The 20,744-nt window shown below is 39.7% G+C and overlaps 1 protein-coding gene across 3 annotated transcripts in view; it reads right to left on the bottom strand.

Annotated features, from left to right (window-relative positions):
* The window catches only part of DOCK2 (dedicator of cytokinesis 2), a 417,788-nt gene that overhangs the window by 233,229 nt on the left and 163,815 nt on the right, over window positions 1-20,744 (bottom strand). For all 3 annotated transcript variants that reach the window (XM_059174270.1, XM_059174267.1, XM_059174268.1), the window contains exon 27: window positions 8,830-8,925. In XM_059174270.1, the coding sequence (XP_059030253.1) occupies window positions 8,830-8,925 (96 nt within the window). The remainder of the gene's footprint in view (window positions 1-8,829; window positions 8,926-20,744) is intronic.

Here is a 20,744-nt window from a genome sequence, read left to right as displayed (position 1 = left end):
CTTTAGACCTAGAACTTGGCAGTCTGCTCAAGAGCACAGGGACAAACTGCACACAAAAGGAGAAGGAGGTGTGAGATAATTTTGCATCTCCATTCTAGCTTTGTTTTCTGTTTAACCTGGTGTTTCATAAATACCAACTCTCAAGGTTCTTATTCTGATTTTACAGGTTCCCAGAATTGAGGAGATCAATCCTAAAGATATCATTGTCATTACCAAGCCACCAAAATTCAGTGCCATTTCAGAGGTTTCTGAAAGTTGCCACGTAGGTCATCTCATCAGACTGCATGGTCTTGGCAGAGTAGCAGCTGAGGCAAAGTGGTTTATTATCACCTTTAAAATATTTGATGCCCAAAGAACAACTTAGGGTCATAGGAGTACACAATATGCTATTTAAAAGGAGGAACTTTGTAAAGAGTTTTGCCTGAGTTCAAATCTTGGTTCTTCCACTCATAAGTTGCATGATTATAGGCAAGTTATACAACCTCTCTGTGCCTCAGTTATCTCATCTATAAAATATGAGTACTTTTACATCTGTAAAATATGAGGGTTAAGAAGTAAGACACATAGGGTGCTTAGTTCTCTGACTGGAATACAGACTATTTGCTCAATATGTGACAGCTTTATTAGAAATACTGTTTATTAACAAAGTGTTGGGTTGCTGAGTGAATGTCATGAGTCAACCAACCATTTCTGGCTTGGAACTGCACACCCGCCTGTCCTAGACTGTCGCCTGCTTTCCATGGGGCAGAGTTGGGTGGAGTTGGCATTAACTGTCCTGCTGTGGCCCCTGCCCAAGCATTCTGGAGTCTGTGGGCTCAAAGTATGTCAGAGAGTGGTCATGTGGGTGGGCCATTTGCCATTTGGAAAGTGAAGTCAGAGCTTTAAAAGCCTGACTCATGCATGACTCAGATGTTTTTGTTTTGTCTTGTTTTGTTAAGATTTTATTTATTTATTTGACAGAGAAAGACATAGCAAGAGAGGGAACACAAGCAGCAGGGAGTGGGAAAGGGAGACACAGGTTTCCTGCTGAGCAGGGAGCCTGACACAGGGCTGGATCCCAGGACCCTGGGATCATGATTTGAGCTGAAGGCAGACGCTTAATGATTGAGCCGCCCATCTGCCTCTGACTCAGGTGTTTTACGGAGTCTTCAGCGCTACTATGAGGTGAAGCACTGGAGGATGGGGTGATCTCCAGCTTTTTTTTTTCCCCCTTTTTGAACAAACTGCTCTGAATTTCCAGAGCTGGCATGAAGCCAACTGCATTTACCTTTATTTAATCACTCAATAGACTCCTCTGCAAAAACCGGGGTAATTAGGCCCAAAATATATCACCCAGAGGCTTATTTTAATTACCCAAAATAAAAGCTAGATCCCAATTTCAACAAAATTACCAGATTGTTTCCCTTCCAAGAATTTCTGGCAGTGTTTAAGTTCCCTGGTTGATTCTCCCTATGAGATTGTCCATCCTCATCACTAAGGAGGCCAGACACTAGGGACAGCCTTCTGTAGAGCAGTCAGCAGTGGAATGCACTGGCCAAGGAAGGTTCCCTGAGCCAGTCCCCTCAGCTACACAAGTGAGCCTAGAAAGTTTTCCTCACACTGCTCCAAGACCAATGGGACAGTGCAACAAACACATGTTCTGATGTCAGACATCCCTGGTTTGCATCCCACCTTGCCACTGGCTGTGTGGCTTTGGCCATGGTGCTTTCATCCTCTGGTGCTCCGTCAGTCTATTCTCCCAAACCATGGGGCGTGTGATGATAGTTACCTGTGAGGACTCAAAGATGTGCTCTATCAGTCAGTAGGGATTTCCAGTCCAACTTTTTTTTTAAATATCTCTGAAGTACAATCAATGCAATGATTGCCACTGTGTTACAGTTTAATTGGTAGCATGTTCTTTTTCTTATGGGCATGTAAAATTATTGTGCATCTTACATTTGATAAAATATGAGATGTAGCACATAGAAATAATTCCCTGGCAAAATGCTAAGTACTCAGATTATTGTAGCTTTTATACCACAGCCTTCTTAAAAGAACCAAAAATAAGTAGAAGAGAATATTGGTTCTACAAGAGCTTTTGGACTGGGCCAGAAAAACACCAATGATTTCGGACAATACATAATATTTGCAAGTACCTTGCATACATCACTATTCTCTAAGCTTATACTTATGACAGACATCCCTAATCAGTACTCCTCCCCCTGAGCTAAGATGTAGTCTCCAAGTCTTCCTCATTGTAGTACTACAGGCTGCCATTACCAACCACCAGAGCTGGCCCATGAAGCAAAATCTGTTTTATGTCCCTAACTCGTGATCTTGGAAGACGTAAAAAGAGAATAGACATTGGCCAAATCAGAAAACTTAGATAGATGAAAAAGATCTCAAGAATGTTAGAGTTCGTTGCACAGAAGAAACCAAGGTCTAGCAGGGTGACATTGGCATAAAGTCACAGAGCCAACTCGACAGAACAAGTATGGAAAATTTCTCCTGTTCACCCTGAAAGACAGAGAGCTAACTGGTGGTTGCCAAGGGGGAGATGGGTAGGGGTATGGGAGAAATATATAAGGGGGATTAAGAGTACATTCACCCTGATGAGCACTGAGAAATATATGGAATTATTGAATCACTGTATTGTACACGAGACACTAATGTAACAAACACTTTATTTAATTATACTCGAATAAAAAAATATTCTCCCATTCTCTCTTATCCAAAATGTCCTTTCTACCAAACTGTGCTGCCTTTCTCATCCTCAAACTCCTTGGTAACTTTAGTAAATAAATGTATATATGATTGATTAAACTCTGGGAAAGAAAGGAGAGGGCTGCAGTCACGTAAAAATATTCTTTTGCTTTTTGTTTTTGTAAATTTTCCTTCTGCTCATTTGTCACCATCAACACTTCATTGTTGAGGCAAGCAATTTACAGAAAAAATCAGGAATAGTTATTTCCAGCAAATGATAATTACAATGTACTATGCACAAGAAGCGATCCGTCCTAGCCCTATGGTTCCTGTAATTTTAATAGCTAATACCTTTTATAATGTTTCTGCTCCTACAAATAAAAAAAAGCAGTTACTTGTTAATCCCACATAATGACATACCAACAACCAGCCACCCCACATCCAGTCGAGGCCTTTTCAGGATTTCAGAAGTACTAGTCATGTCTGGTGTTTGTTGTAAATATTGATTGTTTAATATTCCCAAGCAATGGAAACTGACCAATAAAAATTATATTTGGAAAATTGAAAGTGATGGTTTGAATGGGGCTCTCTCTTGTCAAACTTCAATTTGAAATTAAATTGGGGCCTTCAGCAGTAAGACAGGGACTCCTGACCTCTGAGTAATTGCTTTCCAACTTCATTTTCTTTAATTTGGTGGAGATATTTTTATTCTAAGAAGTGTTGGAAAGGATTTTTTTATGAAAATGAAGCTATAACTTAAGAAAAACCTGGTTTTTTCTTCCTTCTAGTTGAGGCATGTTCCCGTTCCTAGTGAGGTAAGCTTGCTACACACCTCCAGTACTTCCCACTTGGCCCTCTCATTGTTGTAACTACACCAACACACTAAAGAGTCATTGAGACTAATGATACAGCTTGCAACTTAGAACCTCTGCAAGGCTCCTGGAATCAGCCCAGGCAACAGGAAAAGTATAAAGAGACAATTCCTTGTACTGCTCCCATACTCCCTGAGATAAGGGTTCCTGATATTTAGAAAAAACGCTCTTTGAAGAAGGAAAACATCCGAATCCGAGAGAGAGGCATATACAAATACATGAAGGTACGGAATAACGCAGCATTTCTAGGTATTGTTTCATTCATTCATTTGCTTAACAAACGTTTATTGAGTACCCATGGTATACCAGGTGCACTATTGGCAGCTGATGATAAAAAAGTGAGTAAAACATGGTCCCGACCCTCCAGGGCATCCACGGAATGGAGAGAGTCTGGAACACAGAGACAGAAAATCATAGACTAAGTACAATGAGCCCAGTGACTGAGAATGTCCAGGGGCTCTGAGGGTAAATGGGGGAGCCAGGTGGGGAGGGACTGAAGCCAGATGTGCAGAAAACAGCCTGATTTAGTGGGAGGCCAGAAGGGTAGGCAGGTGAGTAAGAGGGAGCAATCAAGGGCAGCTCTTACAGTTCTAGGAGGTCAGTACCATAAATGGGGGTCCTGAATGAAAGGAGAGTGTGAAGCAGGCTTTAGTGGGCTGGTGATGAGCTGTGTTTGGGACACAGTGAGTCTGAGGTATTTGAGAGACATCCCATCGAAGGAGGTCATGGTTTCCTTGAGAGCACAGACCATGCTACTCATTTCTGAATCTTTGTGCTAAGTATATAAGAGGTTCTCATAAAATAATGAATGAATAAGTCAATGAATATTATGTACAAGAAACATATATGCAAATGCTTTTCATGTGTTATTTCAATTAATTCCCACAGGAACTCTATGAAGAAGGTCTATTATTACCCCAATTTATAGAAAGGCCCAAGCCTTAAAAGTTCTGTGGTATGAGGGAGGAGTTAGTATAGCAATGTCACAGATAGCAACATCTAAAAAGAGAGAGAGAGAGAGAGAGATGGAGAGAGAGAGAGTACACAGAAACATCATTAGTCATAAAGGAAATGCAAATTAAAATCACAATAAGACACTGCTAGAATTGCTATAAATCCATCAGAATTATTACAATCCAAAAGACTGACAATACTAAGTGTTGGTGAGGGTGTAGATAAACTAGAACCCTCATATTGCTTATGGAAATATAAAATGGCCACTATGGAAAACAGCTTGGTATTTCCTTATAAAGTTAGACATATGCTTTCCATATGTCCTAGCAATTCCATTTCTAGATTTCCACACAAGAGAAATCAAAATATGTTCACACAAAATTTGTTATGTTAATATTCACAGCAACGTTATTTATAATAGCCAAAAGTTGGAAACAATTCAAATATCCCTCAACTAGAGAATGGATAAACAAAGTGTGCCATATTCATGCCATATAATACTATTCAGCAATAAAAGGGAATTAAGTACTGGGGCGCCTGGGTGGATCAGTAGGTTAACGCCTCTGCTTTTGGCTCGGGTAGTGATCTCAGGGTCCTGGGATGGAGCCCCGCGGGGAGCCTGCTTTCCTCTCCCCCCTGCCTGCTTCTCCGCCTACTTGTGATCTCTCTCTCTGTCAAATAAATAAATAAAATCTTTAAAAAAAGAAAGGAATTAAGTACTGATACATCCTAAAATATGGATGAACTTCAAAAAAATGCTAAGAAAAGAAGCAGACATAAAAGACCTCGAATTGCATAATTTCACTTACATGAAATGTCCAAAGAAGGCAAATCTATAGAGACAGAGAGTAAAAGAGTGGTTGCTCAGGGCTGGGGTGGGGATGGAGGGGTAAGGGTGTGATGCAGACAGATTGCAAAGGACAATTTCCGCAATGAAGGTTATGTCGGCAACTGAGTTACCGTCATGGTTGCCCCACTGTAAATTTACTGAAACTCATCTAACTGAATCCTTACAATGGTTAAATTTTAAAGTATGCAAATTTTACTCCAATAAAACTAAAAGTGAGCAAGCAAAGGACAAAAGAGTGTTGTGTGGTTTAGAAGAGGCAAGAAGTGCCTGACCAGGCTTGTGAGATTTGAGCACCACCCAGAGTGGTGCTTTTGTAATAAACCTTGAAGACTAGGTAGGATTTCAACAGACTGAGATGGCATACTAAGGAATTACAGACAAAGCAGCATGAGTGAGAAAATACCAGGCATTTTGAGGCAAGATCCAGACATCCATTTTGGTTTAATATTTGGATGGAGAAAAGTAGATGAAAAAGCTGAGAAATGTGGTTATGGACAGATCACAGAAGCTGAGAATGGTCACAAAACTTAATTTGGTAGAGAGTGGGGACCCACAGAACATTCCAGAGTATGGGAATGTCCTGGAAAAGATTAATGGGACAGCAGTGAGGAATATGTGTTAGCAAGATGAGTAACCAAGGCAGAGCATCAAATGAATGGCTCAGATAAGAGACTGTAGTGAATGGGGGCCAAACTATGCTCACTTGCCTGTGTTGATAATACAAAGGGACAGAGAAATGAAATGTACCAGATAGAAAGGAAGATAATAAGACACCAGTTACTTGGCACTTCCTATGATCCGCACACTGTTTTAAAAGATGACTGTTCTAAAGGATAGGCAGAGAGTTAAGACATGCTATATACAGAATGACCCAAATAGATTGATGATCATCTTTAGGTCTGGCTCCAAAGAAAAGGAAGAAAGATTAGAGAGGTCATAAAATGCTTATCTAAGGGGTGTTATGGAAGCCACAGATACAGAAGCTTGTAACCGAGTAAGAAATGGTGATACTTCTAAAGTGGAAGGATTCTAAGTGAGACAAATGACAGAGACCAGCTGTCTGCCCCAGGAAGGCAGGAGCACCTGACCAGCTGGCCCTCTCTATGGATGTCACCACTGCTTTAAATGCACACAGTATACATTAAGTAAACATGCATTGACATGACTGAACAGAACCAAATGGGTCTAAAGAAAATTGTTACACTCCGTTGCTTCTTGGGATCAAATCCTTGCCCAGCTACTTTTTAAAAAATTAACATATAATGTATTATTTGCCCCAGGGGTACAGGTCTGTGAATCATCAGGCTTACACATTTCACAGCACTCACCATAGAACATACCCTCCCCATTTTCCATAACCCAGCCACCCTAACCCTACCTCTCTCTCCCCAGCAACCCTCAGTTTGTTTTGTGAGATTAAGAGTCTCTTATGGTTTATCTCCCTCCTGATCCCATCTTGTATCATTTTTTCCTTCCCTACTCCCCACAACCCCCTGCCCTGCCTCTCAAATTCCTCATATCAGAGAGATCATATGTAAATTGTCTTTCTCTGATCGACTTATTTCACTCAGCATAATACCCTCTAGTTCTATCCACATCATTGCAAATGGTAAGATTTTGTTTCTTTTGATGGCTGCATAGTATTCCACTGTACATATATACCACATCTTCTTTATCCATTCATCTGTTGATGGACATTTAGGTTCTTTCCATACTTTGGCTATTGTGGACATTGCTGCTATAAATATTCGGATGTATGTGCCCCTTCAGATCACTACATTTGTATCTTTAGGGTAAATACCCAATAGTGCTATCGCTGGGTCATAGGGTAGCTCTATTTTCAACCATCTGAGGAACCTCCATACTGTTTTCCAGAGTTTGCCCAGCTATTTTAAAAATACTTTTAAAACACTTAGCACCTTATATTCTGTATCCATGAAGGAGGACTATAGCATATGAACAATCAACATCCTAAACCTAGCTGAGATCCCAAACTGGCTTCCTGAAAGCTGAATCCAGCTGTTCAGGGATCAGAGAATGTTTATAAATATATTTTTATTAGCTGCCAACACCTAAATATCAGAGAATTTCACATTTTCAGTTTCCCTTGAGAATTTGGAAATTGTGGCAACTGTATGGCCCAATTCCACACAGTGTCAATCAATCACAGCTAAGAAGCACTTGTCCTCACTAAACATTAGCATCCCTGTCTGGTACACTTCATTCACTCATTCGCTCATTCATTCAACAAATATTTATCAAGTACCTACTCTATGCAGGGCACTATTGTAGGGTTTGGAGATATAAATGAATAAAACAGACGAAATCCTTACATCCTGGAGCTTATTATCTCACAAGCAGGGCCAGACAATCAATCAATCAAGGGACATATATATATCTCTATATCTGTATAGAGATCTATATATCTCTATATCTATCTATCTATACACACACACACACACACACACACACACACACACACACACATATATATATATATTTCAGGTGGTGATAAATTCTAAAAAACAAAGAAGTAAGGTGCAGAGATGGAAAAAGGATGGAGAGATGTTGGTTATTAAGACAGGGTAATCAGGGTAGGGAAGTGTCTCTAATTAGGTGACACCTGAGCCAAGATCAGATTTACATGAGGAAATAAGCCCTCAGACCTGAGGCGGAGATAGGTCAAACTGAGGGAACAGCAAAAATAATCGTGTTTTATGTGTGGTAGAAAAGGGACATAGGGCACTTCAGGCCCTAGTAATGGTTTGGAGTTTATGTTGAGTGAGATGGAAAACCATTCATTGGTGAGTTTAAGCAGAGAAGTGACATAGACAAACATACTTATTTATATTGGTGACTGGCCCCTATAAGCATTGTTTTTGGCCTGTGGCTTAAAGCAACGTGATTTAACCCAAAGGTTAAAGGGTTAGAAGTGGACTCTGTCTGGAGAGTGAAAATAATCAGACAATGAGGCAGGAATCACCTGATCTTCAGAATATAGCATTTGTGCAAAAGGCTAACCCAAGCTTAACAGGGTTAAATTAACTAATGTCTGTTAAATTAACAGGGTTAACATACAGTGAATCCACTTAGAAAACCAAACTCACAGGACCCTGAAATTGGACATTGCTTGACTCTAGTCCAAAAGGAAAGGATCTTGGTGGACATGAATGGGGAACATTCTGCCTATCCCACTTATAAAAAGCTTCTCAGTCTTCTGTCTTTACCAGAGACATTTCATCCCCACTGGTACACTCAATTTGGTGGACAAGGCTTAAGTGTTGCTTTATTTCAGTAACTTGAGTTGACTCTCATGTGATCCCAACTCAGACAAAGAAAAAAAAATCTGTTTTACTCCAAAACAAAATAAGAATTAGCACTAGGTGTTCAACATGACCTGGTGTTCCAGAAAATCCATTCCTTGACCCTGAACAGTTCAAAATGTTTGACAAGAGGAAGAGATCTACTCACAATCAGAACATGATCCCGTCCCATCGTGATGACCGTCCGGTTCACTGTGCGAAGAAGCTGGACCATGATTTCTTGGATGTGGTGGTAGGTGAAGGCCTGGAACACAGTCAGAGACATCTGTGTGACAACCAGACATTGTATCTGCACACCTCTTCCAAAGGACATACAACAGCAGTCAGACATGGTGGTCATCAAGGTCACCACCAGTGCCAACATCAGTACCACCATCATCTTCATCATAGTCATTGTCATCATATCCCCCATGGCCATCACCACCTGGCACTGGGTACCAGGAATTTCACTAAATTTTACTAAATCTGTGGCAGAGATTAAGAGCTTACCTCTGGAATCAGAAACTTTTGTTTTAGAATACTAACTACAGAATTATTATGTTATTGGCTACTTCTCTGAATCTTGGTTTCTTCAGTCAGAATCTAACCAGGAATAAGGAGGGAATTTACTGCAGGAAATTGATTATCTGGGTGATGAAAAAGCTGAATCACAAAGCAAAATAACCTAAGGATTAACAATAGGGGGAAGTCACTATCACCACTGAGCTTAGGAGGAGGCTAAGTTTCTGGAATCCAGGACTGGACTTATATGATGGAAACTATAACCATGGGGGAGCTTATACAGTAGAAACTTCATTATCTATCTTGAGGGAAATCATGGTGAACCTTATTGTAACATTTATAGGGTACTACCCACGTTCAATACAAGTCACTGAACCTTGGGTAAAAATTGCTGGTGCTCTCTTAAATGCTTGAGCATTTGCCATGATGCACAAGGGTTTGGGGCACATTTACAATACCAATTCACTACATTCTCAAATCCTTATACCAGTATACCTTTAAGACACAGAGTTTCATCTATGCACAAATAGGAGGGTGGTCATGGCCAAGTGCAAAGGCCTTGGGGTTTTGAGATCAGCAGCACTAGGTCTGAATTCCAACCCAGCCCTTAATCATCTGTGTGTTCTCACTTATAACTTAACCTCTCTGAGCTTCAACTTCATCATCTACAAACTACAGAAGGTTCTCTCACTAGTCTTTCAAGGTTGATGTGAACTTAAAATTAACACATGTAATTCCGAGACAATGTACTTGCTTAATTCCACTACAGGAGATTCTGTGGGTCTGAGAGCCAGCCTGGGCATCAGCAACTTCTGAATTTTACATGGATTATTCTGATGGCTAAGAACCATGACAAAATGCAAAGTGAAGCTCTAGAAATGGAGACTGGAATTTGGGAAAAGACTGTGTCTCCAGAACCCAGCCAGAGTCTGACAAATGAAATACCTAAGAAATGGTAGCTAAAAAGGTAGATAACTACTTACACTCATTCATCAGAACCTCATTAAACTTTGCTGCATTCAACTTGATTGTAGTCTGTCTCTTAATGTAACCAATGAGAGGAAAATAGAGTTTGGGAAGGCCAAGAAAAGAAAGAAAGAAAGAAAGGAAGAAAGAAAGAAAGAAAGAAAGAAAGAAAGAAAGAAAGAAAGAAAGAAAGAAAGAAAGAAAAAGAGGGAAGGAAGGAAGGAAGAAAATGTGCTTATTGAAAAGCCCCCTCGGGCACCTGGGTGGCTCAGTGGGTTAAGCTGCTGCCTTCGGCTCAGGTCATGATCTCAGGGTCCTGGGATCGAGTCCCACATCGGGTTCTCTGCTCAGCAAGGAGCCTGCTTCCTCCTCTCTCTCTCTCTCTCTCTCTCTGCCTGCCTCTATGCCTACTTGTGATCTCTCTCTGTCAAATAAATAAATAAAATCTTAAAAAAAAAAAAAAAGAAAAAAGAAAAGCCCCCTCTCCTCCCAGTGGGCTCTCAGTGACCACTGCCATCCGAAAATGTATAACTGAGCTTGCTTCCTCTCTCTGTCTCACACTTCTTCTGCACTTGGGCTATAACCCCTGATTCTCCAGCTCCATGGAGCTCCCCGGGAAGCTCACCAGCAAGCCTTCCGTCCCAGCATATTTCAAAGAAACAAGTTCTCATGCTCCATTAAGATCCACCAGACCTCAAGCTCTTGCAAGATTCTCTTGCTAGATTAGGTGAGCTTTCCCACCACCATCCAGCCCTTTCCCAACATCTGTTCAGGGCTAGGGAAGGAAAAGCTCCCTTCACTTTTCAGCTCCAGGCCAACCTCTCTCCGGACTTCCTTCTCCTTCATTTCTTCAAGCCTTTGTACTGACTTACAATTTCCCATCTTGTACATTACATGACTGTGATATCTATGTAAGAACTGTAATGCTAACACGTGTGAGTGCTTACTAAATACCTGGCACCTTTCCAAATGCTTTATGTCATCTCACAACAAGATGGGCAATATTATAATCTCCCACACATGAGATGATTTGTTCACTTGTGGAAATGAAAGTCCAGAGAGGTCAAGTACCTTGTCCAGAATCACCCAGCTAGACAGCTAGGGAAAAAGGATTCAGACCCAGCAGTCTGGCTGCAGAGCTGGCTCCTCACCCAGACACACAAGCAGCCTGGACCAGGAACACAGATCTCTGGTTGTTGCTTTGGGGCCTTGTCAGCCTCATCCTATCTCTCAAGTTACATAGAGCTGGACTTCAAGGGAGCCAGCTTCTAACAGCCTTCAGTGGATTCTGATCTTTTCTTTCCCTTTTAGAAAATCTCCAGTGCTGTGTCTTCATGACTCCCTTATCTTCTCTGCATTCCTTTGCAATTTCATCAACCTAAGTCCACTGCAAATTTATATAATGGTTTCCATTTGATGTTATTTTTTTTCCAGGATTACATCTCTTCCTTTACCAACAGAGATAATAAAACCCCTTTTCTCTTGACCTCCTGCTCCCTGCTTCTTTTAAATAGCCATTTCATCTTAGTCCAGAGAGCGGCAATTAGACTGTTCAGGAAGTTTGGTATTTAAAAGTGGAAAACTGTCAAATTCAATTCATTTCACTCTGAAAGCTCCCAATATGAGAGGTTGTACAGAAGAGTGTTTTGGGATCAGAAAAACTTGAGTTTGAATCTCAGTGCTGCTCATTTGAGCTAGGTGACCTTGAGCAAATGACCTTTCTTCTCTGAGTTGCAGTTTATTTATAAAGTGTGGCAAACGGTAGAAACCTCAAAGTGCTGTTTTGAGAAATAAAAGTAATGCAGGTAAATCCCTTGATACTAAGGGTTGGCACATAGTAAGTCCTCAATAAGTGATGGCCACAACTCATGTCCCACTGGGTCTGCAGCAGCATTCTGCCTGGGCTTACAGATTCTCAGCATGTAGCAGAAAATGCAGTGCAAGGCAATACATAATCTAAACTCTGGTTGATATCGAAATGTCACCCCAAAAATGTATAGCATATATGCAAATGGAAAACTTTCAAGATGATAAACCTGTGCTAAGCAGTAAAAATACAGCCACAAATCACCTGCTGTTAATTGCTCCAGTGCCAGGCAAGTGGAAGGAATCTCTAGGAAAGTGTCTTCTGGGCTCAAACTAAACGGTGGTTTATAATTGAAAAGACAAAGTCAGTCTTCCCATTATGGGCCTTGCAAAGAAATTAATCCATCCAACCTAAACACACTGCAAATAGTAGTGATTTTTCTTTTTTTAATAATTATAGGCTGTGATATCTGGATGGAACTTAGAGTCTCTTCTTTAAGTGAAATCTTATGCATAAGCCTGACATATAACATGGTAGAAGGAGAGCTGGAAGAGGGTAAGGGGTGCCTCGTGTCTCACTTAAAGCCCTTTGCCCAGCCCTGGCATGTAGAATGCACCTCAGGACAACTGATCTCCCACAGAGTTTACAGAACAATAAGAGAACATACCACACATGAGATGATTTTATGTAATAATATATAGATACAACATTTTCTAACATTGAATCATATTATGCAAAAGTTGTCCTCTTTTTTCATTTTTTAACCCTCATTTTGATATCAAGTAGAAAAATTTCCCCTTGCTGCTAACATATCTTTATCACCTCTCTATTTCATACAAAGTTCTTTTTTAAACAAAGAAATCCTCAGGTTAGAGCAAACAATGCACAACAGCATCTAATTAGAACTTAATAACATTGTTTTATTTCTAAAGTTATATTTATGGCAGGTGTTTAGGGAATAGATCAAAAACTTGGAAATAAAGCAAAATGAGGATACTTGATTTTTTAATAGAGTCTTTGTGATCAGCCCAGCTTATCTGGGGAGTGAGAGGGGGTGGTCCCCTTGTTTTTTGCAGAAATGTAACTTTGTCTGATTAATCATCCACGACTTATTAGCAACCAGAAATGTTAACAGCCCTGTCAAGTTAGAGGTTAACTTTAGAAAAACGACAAAGGGGTCATTTTATTTTGTTTTATTATTTGCTGGTTTGCTGATGTCTATATAATTCCATTGCTCTGTAGAAATTTTGTTTTATATCTAAGGAAAATTTTATATGTCTCTCCTCTCCCACAAAAAATCAAGAACCTTAAATCCGTTTGAACCAGTTCTCTGAACCTTGTTCAGCTTGTTCCATATATTTAAATAAAAACTTTTGACATGCACTCACTATTTAATCACATAAGATATTTCTTAACCACTGGAGAATTCTACATTTATACAAGTAATACTGACCAATTAACAGATGGTGGTATAAAACTTGGCTTCTTTTTATCAAAGTTACAAATCTATAAAGTTTAAAAACATCTTTGGAGGTTCACTAATAAAACAAAATAACCACAGCAAAACAGCAGTCCCTCCTGTTCCCCTTGCCAGGGGAAATTCTTTACTTCTTTCAGCTAGTTGTTTACTTCTTTCTTGTTTACTTCTTTGTTTTTTAAAGTTGTTTACTTGTTCTCTGAAGTTGTTTACTTCTTTCAGGTAGTTATTATTTGGGTATTTGTGACGATGTTGCCAATAATATGCTTGTATGATGCCTTTTTTAAACTATTTTTTTCTCTTCCTGTGGTTATCCGGCATGGTAAACAGCAGGGCTCCACTCTCTTCCCTGCACTAGCCAGCCGCATTCGGCAACAGCATCCTTCCCATGTCTCTTTCTCCCATACAGTCAGACCACAATTCTGGCCTGACCAATATTCAGTGCTGAAAATATTTTGTAAACTATGACAAGTTCCCATCTCTTGTACAACTTTTTCTTCCCTAAAAGGAAAAAAAAAAAAGTAATTGGGGGGAAAAAACAGAAATTCTTTTTAGTTCTTTGAATTTCTTTATACTTTATTTTTTTCTGATTCACGATTGCTGCTTCTTTTGTTTTTCAAAATTCTCTTTTTAAGTTTGCTTTGCCTCACAGAGTTGCTCTTTCCTCCAAGTTGCTTCTCTTCTGCTTGCTTGTTTTGTGCTTTTAGTCCAAGTTTTCCGTTGTGCTCTGGAATGAATGATGGTGCGTTCATGTTTCAGTGTGGTAACTCAAAATCTGGTTGCCAACTCTGAGCGTGTGAGTAGAGCTTGTGGTTTGTGACTTCCACTGTAGGGTGATCTGGTTGGGACCCTTCGTCAGAGAGACTCAAATACCCATATATATTATATTCTTTATATTCTTCATCATACATATCTTCATTTTCTTCATATATAACATATATTCTTCTTGCGCTTCTCAGATTCCACAGACAAGTATTCTCTGCTCTCTTGTCTGAAGGGTTAAGCCCTGGCTGCAGCCCTCCAGGAGCTGAGTGGGACCAAAGTGCCAGAAGTTTCTGCTTCTGGGATGTATACTTTGATTGATAACTTGTTTCGATAATGGCATCATTGACTTAGATTTTGCTGAGTGTTTCCTAATCCAGTCTTCTGTTTTATCTTTATAGCATAAACTTCCAGCAACCCCCACTGCAGGGCGTCAGACTGCTTCTTAAACACACGTGCAGCTGGTTCTCCTTGTTAAACCTCCTCCTGTTCATCCTGCCTCCAGGGGCAACTCCTACTACCCGTTCCTGAAACTTGGGGGAAATCTTTGCTTTAGATTGGATGAGTTCTCAGCTCTCCCCTCTGCTGGCTTATGAATGTCCTTTCCTGGATCTGCTAACTCATTTATTCCTTTACCATATGGTATCTACCTTCTTTTAGAAAACTCCCTTTGCTTTCGTTCCGGTAGGTTTTCAAGAGGGAGCAAACAATGCGACTATGTTTCAAGTATCATTTTTACAGGGGATTCTACTCCAAATTTTCATATTTAAATGTTTATATGTAAGCCAATTTCATTCCAAATATTACAAGTTCATGTGATAATGTTAAATAACAAAAACAACAAAAAATGTGAGTGTGTAATGCAAATATCTTTGGTTTTGAAAAGAGTTCTAGTACAACCCCTAATTTTACAGAAAGAAAAACTCCAGCATTGCCAGGGTGGGGGTGGGGGGCACAGCATGGAGATCATGTGACCAGCCACAAGTAAAGTCATCAGAGTGAGAATGAAAAACCAGCTCTCCTGCACAATGCCTGGCCAACTGTTTTCTCCACTCCAGCACACAAGCAGTCTTGGTCCTTGTGTTCATGCCAAGGACAATCTCAGCTCATCCACCTGCTTTGTCTTTAGGTCTTTTTTAATGCTAAGATAAAGGTCTCAAGGTCACAATTACAGAGTTAAATCCAAAGACCTTTTTTTTTTTTTTTTAAACCAAAAAGAAATAATGTATTTTCTGACCATGGAAACAACTACAATCTATGGCAACTACTATTTTCTCTGCTCTGGGTTTCTATGTAAGAGGTCTTTTAAACTTCTTTTTTATCTCAAAGGCATCACAAACACTTACCTACAAAGAAAATATCCTAATTTTCAAAAATAGTAACAGTTTCATCTTTTTTTTAAATTTTTTCAATTTATTTATTTTCAGAAAAAGAGTATTCATTATTTTTTCACCACACCCAGTGCTCCATGCAATCCGTGCCCTCTATAATACCCACCACCTGGTACCCCAACCTCCCACACCCCTGCCACTTCAGACCCCTCAGATTGTTTTTCAGAGTCCATAGTCTCTCGTGATTCACCTCCCCTTCCAATTTACCTCAACTCCCTTCTCCTCTCTAACACCCCTTGTCCTCCATGATATTTGTTATGCTCCACAAATAAGTGAAACCATATGATAATTGACTCTCTCTGCTTGACTTATTTCACTCAGCATAAATCATCTAAAGCACAGTCACTTCTTTCTACACCCCCTAGAGGCAATGTGATTTTTCTCATGAGTTCTAGGTTTAGCGCTGTCTTCTTTCTTCTTTTTTGAACCATTTCCCATCCTGAAAGACTTGATTCTAAGTGCACAACACCTCATTGTATGCAGCAAGTGACAGAGGTAGCCAAAGACTCAGAGATATGGAAGTTGGGGGTCAGTAAAGTCCAGCAGGGGGCTTTGTTGCTCCCCATCATCTCTGTCTCTCCTACCCACAGGGTGTCCCCCATTTCCCAAATAGGATTTAAACAATGCCTTCAAGTGGTCATAAATGTCTCTGCACCATATATCAACCTTCTCAAGAAGTGGAGAGCTTGAGTGGGGGGCAGAAAGTTAGATTAAAAAGGAAACTAAGATGTGGGCTCCCATCTGACACTGATATTACCAATCTTGAGGTCATATATGCCAGAAACTTGAGGTCTATAGGCCAGAAACTGTGCATATAGATGAGACATCTATGATCCTACATTTTTTAAAAATATCAATGAAGTCCCCAATGAAATATGAGGATTTTCCCAGGCATTATCCATTCCTAAGTGGCTAGGCCTGAACCCAAGCTTAGTTCTGTCTAATTTGGGCTCTTTCCAAAGCATGGTGCTGGTGCTGAGGGGTGAGGGTGCTTTAGAGTCAAGGCTTATAAGTGCCCCAGCATCCATCTTTTAGGATCACAGAAATGAATAGAGGCAGCAGCACTTTGTAGATGATAAATCATTCTGCAAATTTGTCCAAAGTAAATAAGACAAACATTTGTGTGCACAGCTGTTTATGGCATATTGTATTGTTTTAAATATCCAAATGCAGCAAACAAGATAAATGTCCCCAAATCTGGGATCCTATTATATAAACAACAGCTTGTCCATACAATGGACTAGAGAAGGTAGATATGACTTGATCTGGAAAGATACTTTTAATACACTCAGTAGAAAGAGACTATGGAGCACCATGCATAAGCCCATTTATGTTTTTTTAAAAATCCTTTTCCATGTCCCCAAAGTCTGTAAAATGTATGGCAAACCATTAATAATGGTACCCCAAGCAGAGGTAAGGAGGAGAGATGTGAGGTTAAAGGGATAATTTTACTTACTGTGGTTTGCTAGAAATTTACATAATAATCATGTATGATAATAAAGAAAATAGAACTACTGCCCAATTAGAAAAGAATGAAAGTCAGTCTACACACCCAAAGAATCATACTCACAGGGATTGAGTGGGGATACACAGCAAGGACCACAGCGTGTTGCCCGCAGCCCTGTGTTGAGGTCTGAGGTCCCTTACCCTTGTGGGACCCTGCCACTCACAAGCTGGAGTGGTGGTGTCAGTGTTAATAAGCTGACAAAAGAGCTCTTCAAAGTAACATGGGTTAATACTTTTTTTTTTTTTAAAAGATTTTATTTATTTATCAGAGAGAGAGCGAGCACAGGCAGACAGAGGCAGAGGGAGAAGCAGGCTCCCTGCCGAGCAAGGAGCCCGATGAGGGACTCGATCCCAGGACGCTGGGATCATGACCTGAGCCGAAGGCAGCTGCTTAACCAACTGAGCCACCCAGGCATCCCGGGTTAATACTTTTTAAAAGGCCCAACTGAAATGTTTTATTCCATTTATCAAAAGCTTTTAACTTCCATTTTTGGGAAGGCGGGGGCAAAAATCTACTTAAAGCAACCAGGAAAAAAAAAAATGCACACACACACACACACACATACACAAAACCATTACCTTCAAAAACAACAAAAATCCCATTGTACTTAAAGAGAAACACTGCTTTTATTCAGATCCTGTAAGTTGCTTTGTAGGGACTTTTATTAAAATACACTGGAACCTCAAACCTGCAGGCTAGAAAGAAAAAAATTAAGCCTTCCAAGGTCTGTAAGTCTAACATCTCAGCACTGATGAATGGAGAGTTGTTGGAGCCACTTACGAAGATATACCTCAGAGATGCTCTACTTTCGTGTTTAGTTCTTCAAAAAAGAAGGAGTCTATGAAATTGTATAAAGAGAATAGCTAAAGAACACAACTAACAATTACTAAATTCTTCCTGTATGCCACGCAATGAACTGTGTGCTTTGTATTTATAATTTCAGTGTGTCTTGGGAAAACCCTGGGGACAAGTATTACCCCATTTTAAGATATAAAATAAAATTCATCCTAATTATCATTACCATTCAATATTTATTGAACACTTCATATATGCCATTTACTATAATAATAGTGTTTTATATGCACCATCTCATTTAGTTCACAGAATAAGCTTATCAATCTGCCGTACTAGTTCCTCCTACGTCACAAATGAGGTAATTCAGAGGTTTATATAACTTGTCCTAAGTCACAGAGTTGTAAGTGATGGGGGTGGATTTGAATGCTTGCCCTCTTGGTTTCCAGGCTTACATAGTGTGTACACAGGTATTTTAGTAATTTTGTATCGCTTACAATATCTAAATATAACAAGCAACATACAGGTCCAAATGCCACCCCTCCCCCACCCCACAGCAATGGGTTCCTTTAAGATTTCCATTGTAGAAATGGAGGTCTGTGAACTTTTTTGTAATACTTCAAAAAAATTAATATACTCACACATCTTCAGTACTGCCACATGGGCTTATTAGTTATAATGTCAAGATTTTTTGTTTGCATAAGAACAAGATGAACTCCAGTTAAACACCCTATTTAACTCTGCTGCTCAGAAAATTCAGAATAGGGCTTATATATTATTACTTTTTTAAAAATGAGTAAAAACATCACTTAATGTGTAATAGATGCTTCTTGTTTGGGAGACCATGTATTTTAAACCATGCATCCGATAAGAAAAGGTAGGTGAAGTTTCCCTGGTGAAATCTTTTTGCTACTATTTATCCAGAAAGCCATTCAAAAATGTAGCTTCCATCTCTCCATGCGAGGGCTACCCAATGAGCTTTTCCCTCCCTCCTTCCATTATTGCCCTCCTCTCTGTTGCCCCCACCAGCAGCCTGCCATTTCTCTTGTGTTTCCTTTGTTTTCTTTTGCTTTATGTCTTTGCTTTATCACACTTCATCCTTAATGCGAGGATGGTTTCAGCCACGGGCAGAGAAGTTATCTGTACAGATCAACATGATTCTCCCCCACCCCAAATGATTTCTCAAATACATCTCCAACTGTTTATTGACATTTGAAGTTCCATGGATAGAATGTCACTCTTTGACTTACAGTTAATTCTCTCCTGTTAAAATATAGCCTTGATAGAGAACATTAAAACATGAGAGTATAAACCCATCTGAGTTAAGGGTCCTAACATATCCACTCCTACCTGACCCCGTTTCACTGTTGAATAATAGATTGTGCACCATCCCCAAATTCCTTGAGGAAAGGGCTTAAATCTATGCTATTACTTAGATTCAATACGTAGAACAAATACCGGACATACAATAACTAATCACCACATTAATTTCATTTAATTAATTAATTAGAAAAACTAATGTGAGGTGTCGGGTAACTCGTAGAGATATAAGGAGAGATTCTTAGATGAGGGGAGGGAATCAGAATAGAGAATCTGGAAGCTTCTGGGCATGGACTTCCTCAACTATACTGGCAACACAGCTTGACCCCACACAAATGACTAAGGGGTTCATGGACAGGAGAAAGAAGGAATAAAAAATATACACAATCTTCCACCCTCCTTCCTACAGTGAAAATACCCCTAATCATTCTGCCATCCTCCAGAGAAAGAATATAGACATCAGACAGCTCATTCAGTAATGATTGATCTAGTTTCCTCAGCAGGATCTCCCTAAATCAAAATTCTATTGTCCTCTTTTTTTTTTTTCTTTCAATAAAATGGAATCTCTCCCCATGAGCCCCTCCCAATTCAGGTAGGCACAAAACTAAGTTCAGAGACAGATCTCATAAAACACCCCACTATCTTGTGTCCTAGCCAGATCTCAGAGTCCAATCTCACTGACAAGTGTGCTTAGGAATTGATCACACCAGAAACTTTAGAAAAATTACCATCAACATGAACCTTTAAAATGTTACCCTCCAACCTCTTTTTCCTTTGCTGGGAAATTATAGAGAAAGTAGGCCAATCTAAAATGTAAGAGAGTTTACCAGAAAAGAGCAATAAATCTGAGGAATTAATGTGAATCCTCTGATCTACGTGTGCACTTACACAGACATCAATGCTGGGGTTTTTCGTTTTGTTTTTTTGTTTTGTTTTGTTTTCAGTTCAGACTGGATATCATTAAAATAATCCCCAGAATCTCATCTCAGAACAAGCAATGGAGATTGTGCATTTCTCCATGGTGCTGATAAAAATCACTGCCTTCTAGAACTAGGGCAGTTCTCCTCATCTTGAGAAGTATGAAGTCTCAATCTCTCTCTCTCCCTCTCTTTATCTCTCTCTGTCTCTCTATCTTCCCTTACCATAGTGTGTGCCTCTGCCTTAATGCTGATAAAGAATATGTAATTTATTTCACTGTTACCTAATTGTGACAGTTATTTCAAAATATTTTTACAGTTCTATCACATGTCTAATATTTGCTATCATCACCACCCAACTCATTTTGGAAAGCTTAGGTTGTGTGTTCCCTCCTCTCCCACTATCTCTGTGACCAACCCATATACTCACAATAAATTTGAAAGAGGGAAAACTGGTTTATTTTCCTACTTATTATAAATTTCCCAATTTGATCTATGATTTCTCATGGTTTTTCTAGGTGAGAAGAAGGTGGCCACTTTATAGTCCAGTCTCCATAAAATACCACTTATAATCTATAGCTCTGATCCTTCCCTGACCATCTGCAAACAGGAAAGCTTTTCTT

Source organism: Mustela lutreola, chromosome 5, assembly GCF_030435805.1.
Source record: "Mustela lutreola isolate mMusLut2 chromosome 5, mMusLut2.pri, whole genome shotgun sequence".
NCBI classification, from domain to species: domain Eukaryota; kingdom Metazoa; phylum Chordata; class Mammalia; order Carnivora; family Mustelidae; genus Mustela; species Mustela lutreola.
Note: the sequence above shows the minus strand (reverse complement) of the source record. Positions and strands in the feature narration are given on the sequence as shown.